At 39.0% G+C, this 12295-nt stretch overlaps 1 protein-coding gene across 2 annotated transcripts; it reads left to right on the top strand.

Moving 5' to 3' along the window:
- Positions 1-497: 497 nt before the first annotated feature.
- Positions 498-12056, top strand: ST3GAL5 (ST3 beta-galactoside alpha-2,3-sialyltransferase 5). 2 transcript variants are annotated; one of them, XM_010169186.1, is made up of 6 exons: positions 498-622; positions 2989-3103; positions 5373-5716; positions 7281-7467; positions 10214-10372; positions 11731-12056. In XM_010169186.1, exons 1-6 carry the CDS (start codon positions 579-581, stop codon positions 11992-11994), a joined length of 1113 nt encoding a protein of 370 aa, XP_010167488.1. In that variant the 5' UTR covers positions 498-578; the 3' UTR covers positions 11995-12056. The 2 variants fall into 2 exon arrangements, with proteins under 2 accessions (XP_010167488.1, XP_028941076.1); XM_029085243.1 differs by having other exon boundaries at positions 503-612.
- Positions 12057-12295: the final 239 nt, after the last annotated feature.

Raw genomic sequence — 12295 nt, 5'->3', positions numbered from 1 at the left:
GATGAGATAGGTTTGCTTAACCTCAAGGAAATGGGGGAGTTCCTTTGAAATATGGACTCTGGTTTTGAGGATGGGGTAAGGGTAACAGAGTACTTGGACACTTTGATTCAGGAATCCTACATACCCTGAGGATACTGTGTAGATTTCTTTTCCATGTCCAGAGGCTGATAATTGCTTGCACAAAATGATGTTTGAACAAGGTGAAACAAAAGTGTTTGACAGTAACTGGTGTAGTCACAATTGTTGGACTTCAGACTTATGAAGAACGCAAAGTCTTATACCTGCCAACATGTGCATATTTTTATAATCATGTCCTGGTGGTGTGGCTCAAATAGTATGTTCTTGATCACAAGGAGGTCAGGAGTGATTCAGTATTCCCAACATGATAACCAAGAATCACAGTCTTCTCTGGGAAGCAGTGTAAGTTAAGTCATTGGATGTCCTCTGAATTTTTGTCTGTTCAGAAAAAGTTATGACAATTTTCCTTTCTTTTTTTACAGCAATGCTGAGTGACAATAACTCTGTGAAGCTGAGAAGTGATCGTTCACCTCCTGTGCAATGGTGTAAGGTGGCTGCACATGAAGATGAGAAGACCAAGCTGGTTTTTAAAAGGTACTCGCAAGTAAGTGTCATTGCCATGGCAATATAGAGGTCAGTTGCTCTCTCTCTAGCCTGGGCAGTAACAAATGGATGCAAAAATCAAGGGATGAGATTGCCACAGAAATTGAATGGAGGGTTAGGCTCACAGCTTTCCCTGAGGCACCTCAAACACTTTGTGGAGCTTGGGCTCTCTTGTAATAGTACCTGTTGCCCCAAGCCAGTGTGAGATCCCAGGACTTCACTCAGCAGTATGTCCAATCCTTTTGTACCCAGAGAAGCAACAATGTTGACGCTTTTGTACAGTCTAATAATTTAAGAAATTGAAGGGCATTGGATGTTTAGTGGGTATTTTGGGGAAATGTTCTCTGACAGTTAATTTGTTTGTGAAGACTTCTGGAATGCTATGTCACAAAATTTTAATTACTCCATTGTTTGTAGTTTAACATCAAATTAGAATTAATGAGTGTACGCTAATGTACATCCAGAAGCATTTTTAAACCAAAAAAGGTCACTACTGTGAGGCCACTCTGGCACATGAATTTTTAGGTCTTAAAGCTTAAAAAAATCATAGAATCCTAGAATGGTTTGGATTGGAAGGGACCTTAAAGCTCATCCAGTCCCAACCCCCCTGCCAGCAGCAGGGACACCTTTCACTAGACCAGGTTGTTTTTTCTCTCCCAGCCGGCCCTTGAACCCTCCCGGGGGGGACCAGCCACAGCTTCTCTGGGCAACCACAGTTCCAGTGTCTGACCACCCTCACAGTGAGGAACTTCTTCCTAATATCTAATCTAAACCTCCCCTCTTTCAGCTTAAACCCATTTCCCCTTGTCTTGTCATTAACTGCCCTTATGAGAAGTCCCTCCCCAGCCTTCCTGGAGCCCCTTCAGGTACTGGGAGGCCGCTATAAGATCTCCCTGGAGCCTTCTTTTCTCCAGGCTGAACAGCCCCAACTCTCTCAGCCTGTCCTCACAGCAGAGCTGCTGCAGCCCTCGGATCATCCTGGTGGCCCTTCTCTGGACTTGTTCTAACTGGTCCATGTCTTTCTTGTGTTGGGGGCTCCAGAACTGGACGCAGCACTCCAGGTGGGGCCTTACAAGAGCAGAGCAGAGGGGCAGAATCACCTCCCTCGACCAAAACCCAAAGCCAAACTGTTACATCCACTGGTGTTTTGAGCACCTGAATGCTGAAGGCCCAGCTGAATCTAGAGATACTTGACAGACCTCTGTGGAGGAAAACCAGCCTCATTCCTCTGCTGTGAATCTTCTCTTTTCTGCCAGTCAGCTAATTTCCAGGGGTTACAGCATCACATACTAATGAAGGTTTTAGAACCACTATCAGTGCAACATTTAATTTAGTTAAATCAGATGCAAGAACAGTGCTGCTCTTCCAGTGACCACCTCGCTTGCAGTGCATACTGTAAATTAAGTGCCAGATTGCATCTACTGGCCTATATGGTATGAGCTTTTTTTAAAAAAAAAATTAAAAAATCTTGGAAACTGTCTTAACTCAATCTGAAAGAGTTTCAAGAAGCACTGAACGCTTGGTAGATTGTATTTTTTAAAGGCATTTAAACAAATGTCCAGTCCTTAGGAAACCGTAGGAAATGAAAATCAATAATAAAGCTCAAACTATGTATTTGAGCAACAGCCACAACTCTAACCAAATAATGATGTAATTTTTGCAAATCGGTTTAGACATGAAATGAGCCAAGTGAACATCTAAAGATCAGCAAGGAGATTCCTTTGGAATGAGAAATAAGTAGATAAAAAATACAGATTGTCTATATTACTCAATTTTAAAGTTTGTTGTTTTTTTTCTTCTTCATGTTTTGTGGAAATAATTAAATTAGGCTTCTCAAGATAAACCTGAGCATCTAAATTCTGCATCTAGTCTGCCAGTGAGTTCAAAGTTTTGCTTGTGGGTGATGGCCATTGGCCCAAAATATTTCAAATTTAAGTTCCATCTCTTTTTAAACTTGCATGAAAATACATATTTAAAAATAAAGTTACCCCTTAAAGTAGGAAAACAGAAGTAACTTTTGTTTTCTTTATGTGAGGAGAATTGTTTGACCCATCAGAGATGCATTTAAAGTACATGATGCAGGCATAGAACTGCATAAATCAGTGTCACTGTACAAAATTTTCCTTCTCAGAGCATGTTGGTATGTTGGTCCTTTCCTGCAGATCGTTCTGAAGAGTTGATAAAGACTTCCAGTGAACAAAGTAATAATTTTTCTTGGTCTGAATCAAATGCAAGTATTCACCTGAAGCTCTTCAACTGTCTTAAGTTTGTTTAAAGATGCTCATTTAACAGTTGATGGAATGCTGGTAAAAAATATGTTGTTTTTTTTTCTCTCTCCTACCCTTACACCCTCCTGTTTGTTTTTAGACTTCTTGCACTGTTTGTGGTTGGAGGGTGCTTCCTTTATATTCTCAAATTGCATTTTGGCCCCGAAGAATGTGACAGAACAAAAATGCCGTATGTGGACCTCGATCGTGTAAGGGTTGGTATTTTTTGGCTTTTTTTTTTCTTCACTTGGCTTAAAAAAAAAAGTTATTAGCTGACAATATAAGAATTATAAGGGTCTATACCAAAGAACTAGAATGCTGAAATTATCCTGTGAGGGAAAATATATTTTGCTTTGTTTCCTGCCATAGAACTTGTAGGTTTTGTTCATGTGGAGTGACAACAGAAGTGCATAGAAAAACTGGATTTTTAGGGTTAAAATGAGGTAACTGTCACTGTTAAGAATAACATTTGAAATAGACATGTCATCATACTGTTGTGTTAGCGCAGGTGACACTAGTGAACAGAACATTGATGCAAATGAAAAGTAACATATTAAAAAAAAACCAAAACAAAACCCACCACACACAAAAAGAACACCCAAACTAAACCAAAAACCAAACCCAACATATTAAACCAAAGTTTTATTTGCCTAAGCCAGTTCCCCAGGCTGCTCTGCCTTGTAGTTGCTCAGATGTTTTTGGAATCACAGGGCAAATGTGCAGGAGGGTACAGCTCTTGGTTCATTTACTTATTTATTTCAGGTAGCAGCTACTTCAGCTGCAGTTTTGCATGTGGTTTTTAAGCTGCTGTAACAGACACTAGTAATGTTTTCTCTTCATTCTCGCTCATATTTCTCTGCCTTTGCTACTTAACCTGTTTGCTCTTTATAACTAATGATCTTGGCTTAGTGTTGTCACATTTCTGCCCTTGAACGTCTCAAACGCTGAGACACAACTTATTGCAGAAGCCCTGGTTTAAAATAGTGCACGTACATCCTCCCCCACCTCCTACCTTCTTCAGTGCATGTTTTCCCCTTCTGAGCCTCTTGGCCTCCCCTTTTCTTCTCGTTTGACTTATTTCTTTTCTCAAAAACCTGTTCTTGCTTCCAAACAACTACCAACTTGAGCCACGAAGACCTAAAGACTGCATGGACTGCGTTTATTGCTGTCTCATGATTCATTTTGTTTGTGTTAGATGCAGAATGAGGTGATAGCATTGCTCTTTGTCTAGTTAGGTAATAGCTGATTGCAAACTGTTTGGGGCAGTTGTCAAGTGATTTGCATTAATCTTTACTGATAGGGTGCACAACTGTCAGCCTTAAAAATGAGCTCTTCCAAAGAGCCACTGACTCTTGCCAATGAAGTACAATGTGAAGCTGCTCAGCCATGCTTTGCCCAAAGAATTGTGGTGTTTATGCCCAGTCCTACAGAGACCTTTGTAGCAGTGGCAGAGGCAGTTCTGTAGAACAATGTTGTCTAAAAAAAACCCCCATAAAAGCAGCACAACATCTCTCTGTGTGCACCCAGATACACACTTCCCTTAACAGTACAGAAGGGGAACTGAGTTAACACTAGATTTCAATCTTGATACTCTGACCCCTGTGTTTGCTCGTGGTTTTTTTACAGTGGAGGAAACATCAACGGAGTTGTATCGGGGAAGAGAACATGCGAAAAGATTTCATTTTAACTGATAAAAAGAATACTGTTGCTATTTTTCTTCTTCCTTACCTTAAATACCGACTTGCCACTACAGATTTCTAAGGAATGTACATGAATAGTGGGGTTTTTTTTCTTGTTGTTTTTCTTTTTTTAATGAGACTGATCAATGTGTAGTTTTATCAGACAGCCTAATCTTTTAATGCAATATAGAACTTCAGTCTCTTATTTTGGTGACTATTCTTTGAAAGAAGACCTGAAACACCTCCACCTTGCATTCCTTTTTCAGTTGTGTTTTAGTCATTAGCAATAACACTTAGCAATAGGAGAAGTGTTGCTTCATTTTGATTAGTAAGCAAGTCCAGCCTGCCATTTCACAGAACTTTTACTCAATGGATGTGTCTCTGATAAAATCCTACTGCAGGCAGAACTCAGGTCACACAGTTGAGCAGTGGAGTAGAATTCTGCTTCCTTTTAGTAAGTCTAGATTTTTTTAATTTTTTTTTTTTTTTTTTTTAAGTAACAGTACAAATGTTCTAAAATGGCTCATTTTCACTTACCTCTTTTAGTAACTTAATTTATTCCTTAGAAAAGCTCCTATCCACATTTAAGTGATTGGATGGAGAGACATTCCTTTGCAGATTTTTCACCCTGCACTGGTTAGTATCTGCATTTGAGTGAAAATTTTAAAATGTCTGTGTTTAGGCTTTCTTTATAAACCCCTGTGTTTGCTAAACGGCTGGTGGGTCAGCTGGTGGTGTTTTAAAAGGGCTTTGTATGTTCCTGAAGATGGCTTTCCTGACTGAAATCATGTCTGTTTTATTCCAGAGAGCACAACAGTATGCCAGCGCTGCCTTGCAGGAACAGTGCCGGCCTTCTTATGTGAAGAAAGAAATGGAGAAGTTATTTGCAGAGAAATATAGCATGCACATATCTCCCTTTGTAAGAAAAAATATAAATGAAGATGAAGCTTTATTTAAATATGAACCTCCTTTTGGATTTCATAAGTTTTTTGATAAGCTTAAAAATCTCCTTGAACTTTTACCTGAGCATGATTTACCAGAAGATTTGAAGTCAAAACACTGCAAGCGTTGTGTTGTTGTTGGCAGTGGTGGAATTCTTCATGGATCAGGGCTGGGTCACTTATTGAATCAGTTTGATATTGTTATAAGGTATGTATTTTCCATTTAAGCATTGCAACTACTTCAACTTTACTTTATGAGCCAACTTTGTTTCTAAAGGGGAAAGTATCTCCAACATTTATGCAACTTATAAGACTATTTCTGAAAGTACTTTTGAGAAATTTACTTGTGACTTCTCCATCTTTGGAGATGTTCCAAACCCACCTGGACACTTTCCTGTGCAGCCTGGTGTAGGAAACCTGCTTTGGCAGGGGGGTTGGACTAGATGATCTCCAGAGGTCCTTTCCAACCCCCACCATTCTGTGATCTTGTGTGTGTGACTTGATGGAATTTGAAGACTTGGGAGCAAAATAAATTGTCATGTTCACAAGACAGGAATTCAGTGTAATTATTTGTGGACTTCAGATACAAAAAAAACCATGTGCAGAAATGAGATAGAAACCAGTAAATTCATAGACAAGTAGACAGTCCTGGTTTTATCCATTCATATGTTTAAGCTTTAGGACTCACCTCTGCCTTTTCCCCCTTGGTTAGTTGAGGTGCTTATTTGAAGGATTTTTTTTTTTTTTTAACAACAGCTATTTCAAACACAATAAAAATTAATTGGTGTTTCAGTTTACAGTTTGCTTACACACTGCACAGCATGCTTATCTTTCCTTATCTTTACAAGACCAGTGCATGCTTTCTAAGTTTACCTATGTTTTCTAATGTCTGAATTAAATTAATACGTGCTCTGTAACGGTGCCTTCTGAACATTAGTGATTGAACTCTCCTTCTTTGTATTTTGAATCATGTAAAGTCACAAATAAATTTAATGCAAGCATTTTCACTAGTTGCTTTGTAAACTAAAAGTTCCTCCTCTTAAAAAGGGAAGACTTGATACAATGAGTCAGTATCTCTTATATAAAGGGAAACAAAGCTGTTAGCACGTGGAAGGGCAGAGAACTTGCATTAACTTCTCTGAAATTAGGGCTGGCAGCGTGAAGGTGACTTTTCTGTTGATATAGAAAAGTTGGTGGGATTTACGCTGTTCTGCAGAACTGATGGAGCTGAATAGTGCTCTTCTTGTCACCAGTGTGCTAGCACCTGAAGTTTTTAGTGAGCTGGAATGATGAAAACCCACAGGATCCATTACATTGCATTCAAGGGGTAGTTTGAATGCCTCTGTGGGTCTGATACTCGTATGTGTGTGTATGTGTATATTTATATTAAAAAAACCCCTAAAACAACGCCGGCAACTTCCTGTGTTTTCTTTCCCTTCCTCTTTTAAGCCTCTGTGGGTTGGCACAAGGCAATGAATATGAAATTCTGCAATGCTGTTTTTAGTTACTTTTCTATTCAAGCTTTTCTTTTTGAAGTTTCTGCACTTGTGCCAGTTAATCCAGAAATAGAATTGGCTTCCGCTCAAAGAGAAGAGATGGATGAGTGTGTGAGGCGAGGAACATCGAGATACTGAGAAAAACACTGTTCTCTGCTCTGTTAAAAATCTGTGGGCCAAATACAGCTTCTTTGCTTAGTGTCTGATGCTTTAATGAGATTTTAAGCCATGCTTATTAAATACAGTTTTGTTTGGTTTTGGTTTGTTCTTTTTTAGGTTAAATGATGCACCAGTTCAAGGATACACAGATCATGTTGGTAACAAAACTACTATACGGATGACTTACCCAGAAGGAGCTCCACTTTCAGAACACGAGTATCCTCCTGCTAGTTTGTTTGTGGCTGTTTTGTTTAAAAGTGTTGATTTCAACTGGCTTCAAGCAATGGTAAAAAATGAAACCTTGGTATGTAGTGCAGCAGTGTTATGTACCTGTGATTTTTATTTATTTATTTTTTTTCTTCTAATGCTTAAGAAACTGCCTGATCTGCTGCTTCAGTTTTTTATACTGATGATCATTTGTGTAATGTGGTTTTCTCAGATATGTCTCCTAGTTACAGCTGGTACCAACATTCATGTCGAGGCCTCATGCTTACAATAACACTTTTTTTTTTACTGTGGATATTGGTGGTTTGCACATACCAAGTGTTTGCTAAAGTGGAATTAATTTCACATTGTGACTTGTTCAAGTCTGAAGAGCCTGAAATAGAAATGAGATTTCTGGATGCCAGTTTGGTGGGTTTTGTTTGTTTGTTTGTTTGTTTGTTTTGTTTTGTTTTTTTGTTTTTTTGTTTTTTGTTTTTTTGTTTTTTTAACAACTAAAGTCTTTCCTTCTGCGACAGGCAAACAGGCAGTTAATGTGTAATGGAACCATTGCAGTTGTTAGTTCACATTTGCCTGTGGTTACAAAATTAAGAGGTTGTTATTTCTCACTGAATATTTAAAGAAATGTAAAGATTCCTAAGGAACTGGTAGAAGGGTTCCATGTTTCTAACCTCTCTTTAAATTGATGGTTTTCACCTCTTGAATTATGCAGGCAGATAACTTCTGCAAGTTGAAAACCAGTAGATGGGTTTCTCTGACCACAGATTGAAAACAAGCACTCTTAAGTTATTGAGAGAGATTTAGAAGAAAGTCTATCAATTTTTTTTAACAGTTTGATACTTCCTAGTTTAGGTACTCCAAGTTCCCTTCTTATTTCTGTGATTTTTACAACATGAGAGCATATGGAAGGCCTGTTTAATAATGACCATGACTGTCTACTACTGCTTTAGTCCAGAGGGTGTGTACAGGGATATTGCCTTGTTTTGAATAATCTGAGTATGTTTTGTAAAGGGGAGATTTTCCTGAATGAATGAATTTGTGCAAATTTAAGAACTTCTGCTCCCTGTGTTTTTTTGTTTGGTTGGTTGGGTTTTTTGGTTGGTTTGTTTTTGTTTGGTTTATTATTTGGGTTTTTTTTATTACTATTATTATTTTTTTACCAGGGACAAGGCAATGTTGGTCTATGACCTTCCCTGCAGCAGTGTGGTCACTTTGACCACCAGCAGCTTTCTAACTTGAGTGGAATCTCTAACTTACTTGTGTTACCAAGCTATCTGGTTATTTAATGTTTTAAGGTTTGGTTTTGAAGAATCACTAGTACCAGGATGGCTTTCTGTATTAAAATTTGTTTTGGCAAGGATTGAAAGAGTGATTGCTTTTTGGCATCTGTGACGTCCTCTGTTAGTGAGTTACAAGATTGAAGTATTGTGCTTTATGAAAAGAATACCTTTTCTTGTTTTGCATGGCTTAGGGAGCAGATCTGCTTGTTGCCACCTTTTTCCTTGTGCTGGTGTTTTTGCTGGTGCAGAGAGCTATTTTGGGGAGCTGATCTGGGAATGGGCATCCTGGAGAGTGTCTACCAAGGAGCCATGAAGGTGCTCAAGGGACTGGAGCATCTCTCCTATGAGGAAAGGCTGAGAGAGATGGGACTGTGTAGCCTAGAGAAGAGAAGGCTCATGGGGAAATCTTATTAATTTACATAAATACCTGAGGCAGGGGTGCCCAGTGACAGGACCAGAGGTAATGTGCGTGAACTGAAACACAGGAGGGTCCCTCTGAACATCAGGAAACACTTTTTTTACTGTGAGGGTGGCAAGCACTGGCACAGGTTACCCTGTGGAGTCTCCATCCTTGGCAATATCCAAAAGCCATGTGAATGTGATCCTGGCCAACTGGCTCTAAGTGTCCCTGCTTAAGTGGGGTTGTTGGACCAGATGACCTCTAGAAGTCCTTTCCAACCTCAACCACTCTGATTCTGTGAGCTGAAAACATACCTCTCCTTTCAAACACTAGGCTGTCAGTTGGATCAGCTCTCTGTGCAGGCATTGGTGCTTCAGTAAACTGATTCAGAGTGCAGGTGGGAAGATGGGACCATAGCAACCTTGATTAGATCAGTTTCAAGCTGCTGTAGAGTTGTACCTTAAAAGCCTGTTTAAAAAATAGAGGTTTATCAGCTCTATCACTTTTATCATTTGCTTAGTGTTACCCATTATATGGAAAGATTTGTAAAATGAACCTGGTTTAGCATTGTTTTTTCCATTAGTGTGCATCTAATTGACTGCAAGTAGCATGAGATCAGGATCTAGCTTGCTGAGGCTTGTGTAAATTCTCTTCTGAAGTGTTGCATTTATCACTAGGTGGATGCTGTCAAACGACAGCTGTGCACTTCAGAGCCTGAGCAAAACTGTTTTAGATCCAGTGCTTGCTTCAAAATGCCTGGTTAATGTTCATGGAAAACTGTGGTTCCCTTTCCCATTTCTTTAAATACTACTGCTGCTCAGTTGTGCTGGGGAGGGTCCAAAGAACTTTGTGGATTCTGGTGGATATGTTGATTAATTAAACACAAAGTGCAGTAAAATATTCAGAATATAAACAACTTTTCCCTCTGCTGTCCTCTCTGCAATTCCAAATACTTTGAAGGTTTTTCTTCTTTTGGGTCAGTTACTCGAGGCTGTACACACAAGTGTTCCTGAACCACCTTAGCTATAGACTCTTTCCTGAGTTTCTCAGAATCACTGATGGATTCTATAACTTGTCTACTGTGTCTGCCATACACTTTGCAGTCTCAGAGTTTCCCTTTGCTGAACCATTTTCTTTTTCCCGCTTAGCCTCTGTGGGTGCGACTCTTCTTTTGGAAGGAGGTTGCTGAGAAAATTCCTTTTACATCAAAGCAGTTTCGGATTCTGAATCCAGTCATCATCAAAGAGACAGCTTTGGACATTTTACAGTTCCCTGAGCCTCGATCAAAATTCTGGGGTTGGGATAAGGTAAGAAGTTTCCTTTTAGGAGAAGGAGACTATAAAATAGAAAGTGAAATAAGAGACTGAAAAAAAGTTTTGGGCTCTTCTGTCAATGTAATTTCTCCGTGGGGTTTCAGAGCTGGTCTCAAGTAATAGGGAAGTTAATATGCTGTCAAAAGACTCTTATATTTTCTTGTGTGAAATCAAAATAGGATTTCAATCACCTTTTTAGATGAAGTATAACGCCTGTGCATGCCGATACGAAATGGCCTGTTTTACAAAGCATTCAAATGCAGTGAGACATAAATTCATTCCAGTGCGGTGTGTTCACTCACACATCATTGTGACCAGCGTTAAATATTCAAAACACACATTTGATGTATGTTAAGTGTGTTAAGAGCAGCCCTGTTAAGTCAAACCAGCCATCACCTACAGACAGATGTCTCCAGCTGCAGGGAAAGCAGAGTATGGAAACCAGCCAGTGCAGAGCAACCTGCCAGCTGTTGGAATTGCTGTGTATGCTGGTGTGCTCAATAGTAACTGATGGGTGTATCCTCCCTCTGTGTCCTTTGCTCCAGCAATAGCATGGAGTGATGAATTGTCCCATTTAATTATGCACTGGATTTTTGTTACTTTAATTATTTCTTTGAGAAATTGGATGGCACAAGTTTTCCTGAGCTATGAAAAATACTTAATAACCATTGTCTTTTTACCTCTTGTGTGAAAGCATTTAGTGTTAGTGTTGCACAAATGTTTGAAGGATCTTACCACATTTATTTATAAAAATAATGTAACGTACCAAGCTATGTATCTTTTAGTTGTATCGTAGTATACTTGCTTTCCCCACAGGCTGCTCAGTGAAAAGTCATATTCTCAAAAGTTAGAGAGCCTGTTGCTCAAGACTGAAGTTAAGTGTACATCAAGAAATGTCAAGTTTAATTTCATGTCACGAATTGTTGGAGTGTCTGGAGCGAGGGTTCATTTGTAGTTTAACTGCATAGTAATAGGGCTTCTACTGATCTAGTGGAAGATGTCCCTGCTGCTGGCAGGGGGATTGGAACTAGATGATCTTTAAGGTCCCTTCCAATCCAAACCATTCTATGGTTCCCTTCACAGAAAAAAAAAATCAGTGTTGATGCCCAAAAGGCAAATACTCAAGTTGCGTTACTATTTGGCCTTGAATTTTTTAGTTTTACTTGATAATTTAATTGTGGCTTTTTGTTTTATTTGTAATTGATTTTAGTTTTAATTGATTGTTTAATTGACTTGACTTTTCAGTGAGGAGAGGGAGTAGATAAAGCCATTAAATTTTGTAAAAGGTTTGTAAAAACTGGCAAAGGAGAATATGTCTGAATTGAGCAGGCTTCTTTTTTCCCCCTTTTCAGAATGTACCTACGATTGGGGTCACAGCAGTTGTTCTGGCCACACATTTATGTGATGAAGTGAGCTTAGCAGGATTTGGGTATGACCTCGATCAGCCCAGCACACCTTTGCACTATTACAACAACCTCTGCATGGCTGCCATGAACGGACAAACTATGCACAATGTGACAAGCGAAACAAAATTCCTGCAAAAACTGATCAAAGAAAAAGTTGTCAAAGACCTCACTGGTGGGATATATTGTGAATTCTGTGGCAAAGACAGCTAGTGATTGAAGTGCGGCATGGTTTGGATTTGTTAAACTTCCAGAGGTTCAACTGGAACAACCTTTTCACTGTCTTAAGTAGTTCTTCAAAGTGTGCATAAAATGGACGTGGAATCTCTGCTGCCTTTTTGTTTTTAATGTCAAGTTCAATTCTTGGGACTTTTAAATTTATTTTGATGCCAGATTTTACTTTGCACATTATTGTGGATAACTGTGTAAATACAACTTGGAGTTGGAAGAGATCCCTTTAAAATATTTAATGTTTTAAGTTGTCTGAAGAAAAGCAGAGTTTTTGTTTTCAGGT

This window comes from Antrostomus carolinensis, unplaced genomic scaffold (genome assembly GCF_000700745.2).
Source record: "Antrostomus carolinensis isolate BGI_N321 unplaced genomic scaffold, ASM70074v2 scaffold40035, whole genome shotgun sequence".
NCBI lineage: Eukaryota > Metazoa > Chordata > Aves > Caprimulgiformes > Caprimulgidae > Antrostomus > Antrostomus carolinensis.
The sequence above is the reverse complement of the archived record's forward strand: the minus strand, read 5'-3'. Positions and strand labels throughout refer to the sequence as shown.

Bases quoted from the DNA above. Each gene is read 5' to 3' on its own strand.
- ST3GAL5 (XM_029085243.1), top strand. From the start codon at position 503: ATGCTGAGTGACAATAACTCTGTGAAGCTGAGAAGTGATCGTTCACCT. The intron at 613-2,988 runs GTACTCGCAAGT...GTTTGTTTTTAG, and splicing joins ACCAAGCTGGTTTTTAAAAG to ACTTCTTGCACTGTTTGTGG. The intron at 10,373-11,730 runs GTAAGAAGTTTC...CCCCCTTTTCAG, and splicing joins AATTCTGGGGTTGGGATAAG to AATGTACCTACGATTGGGGT.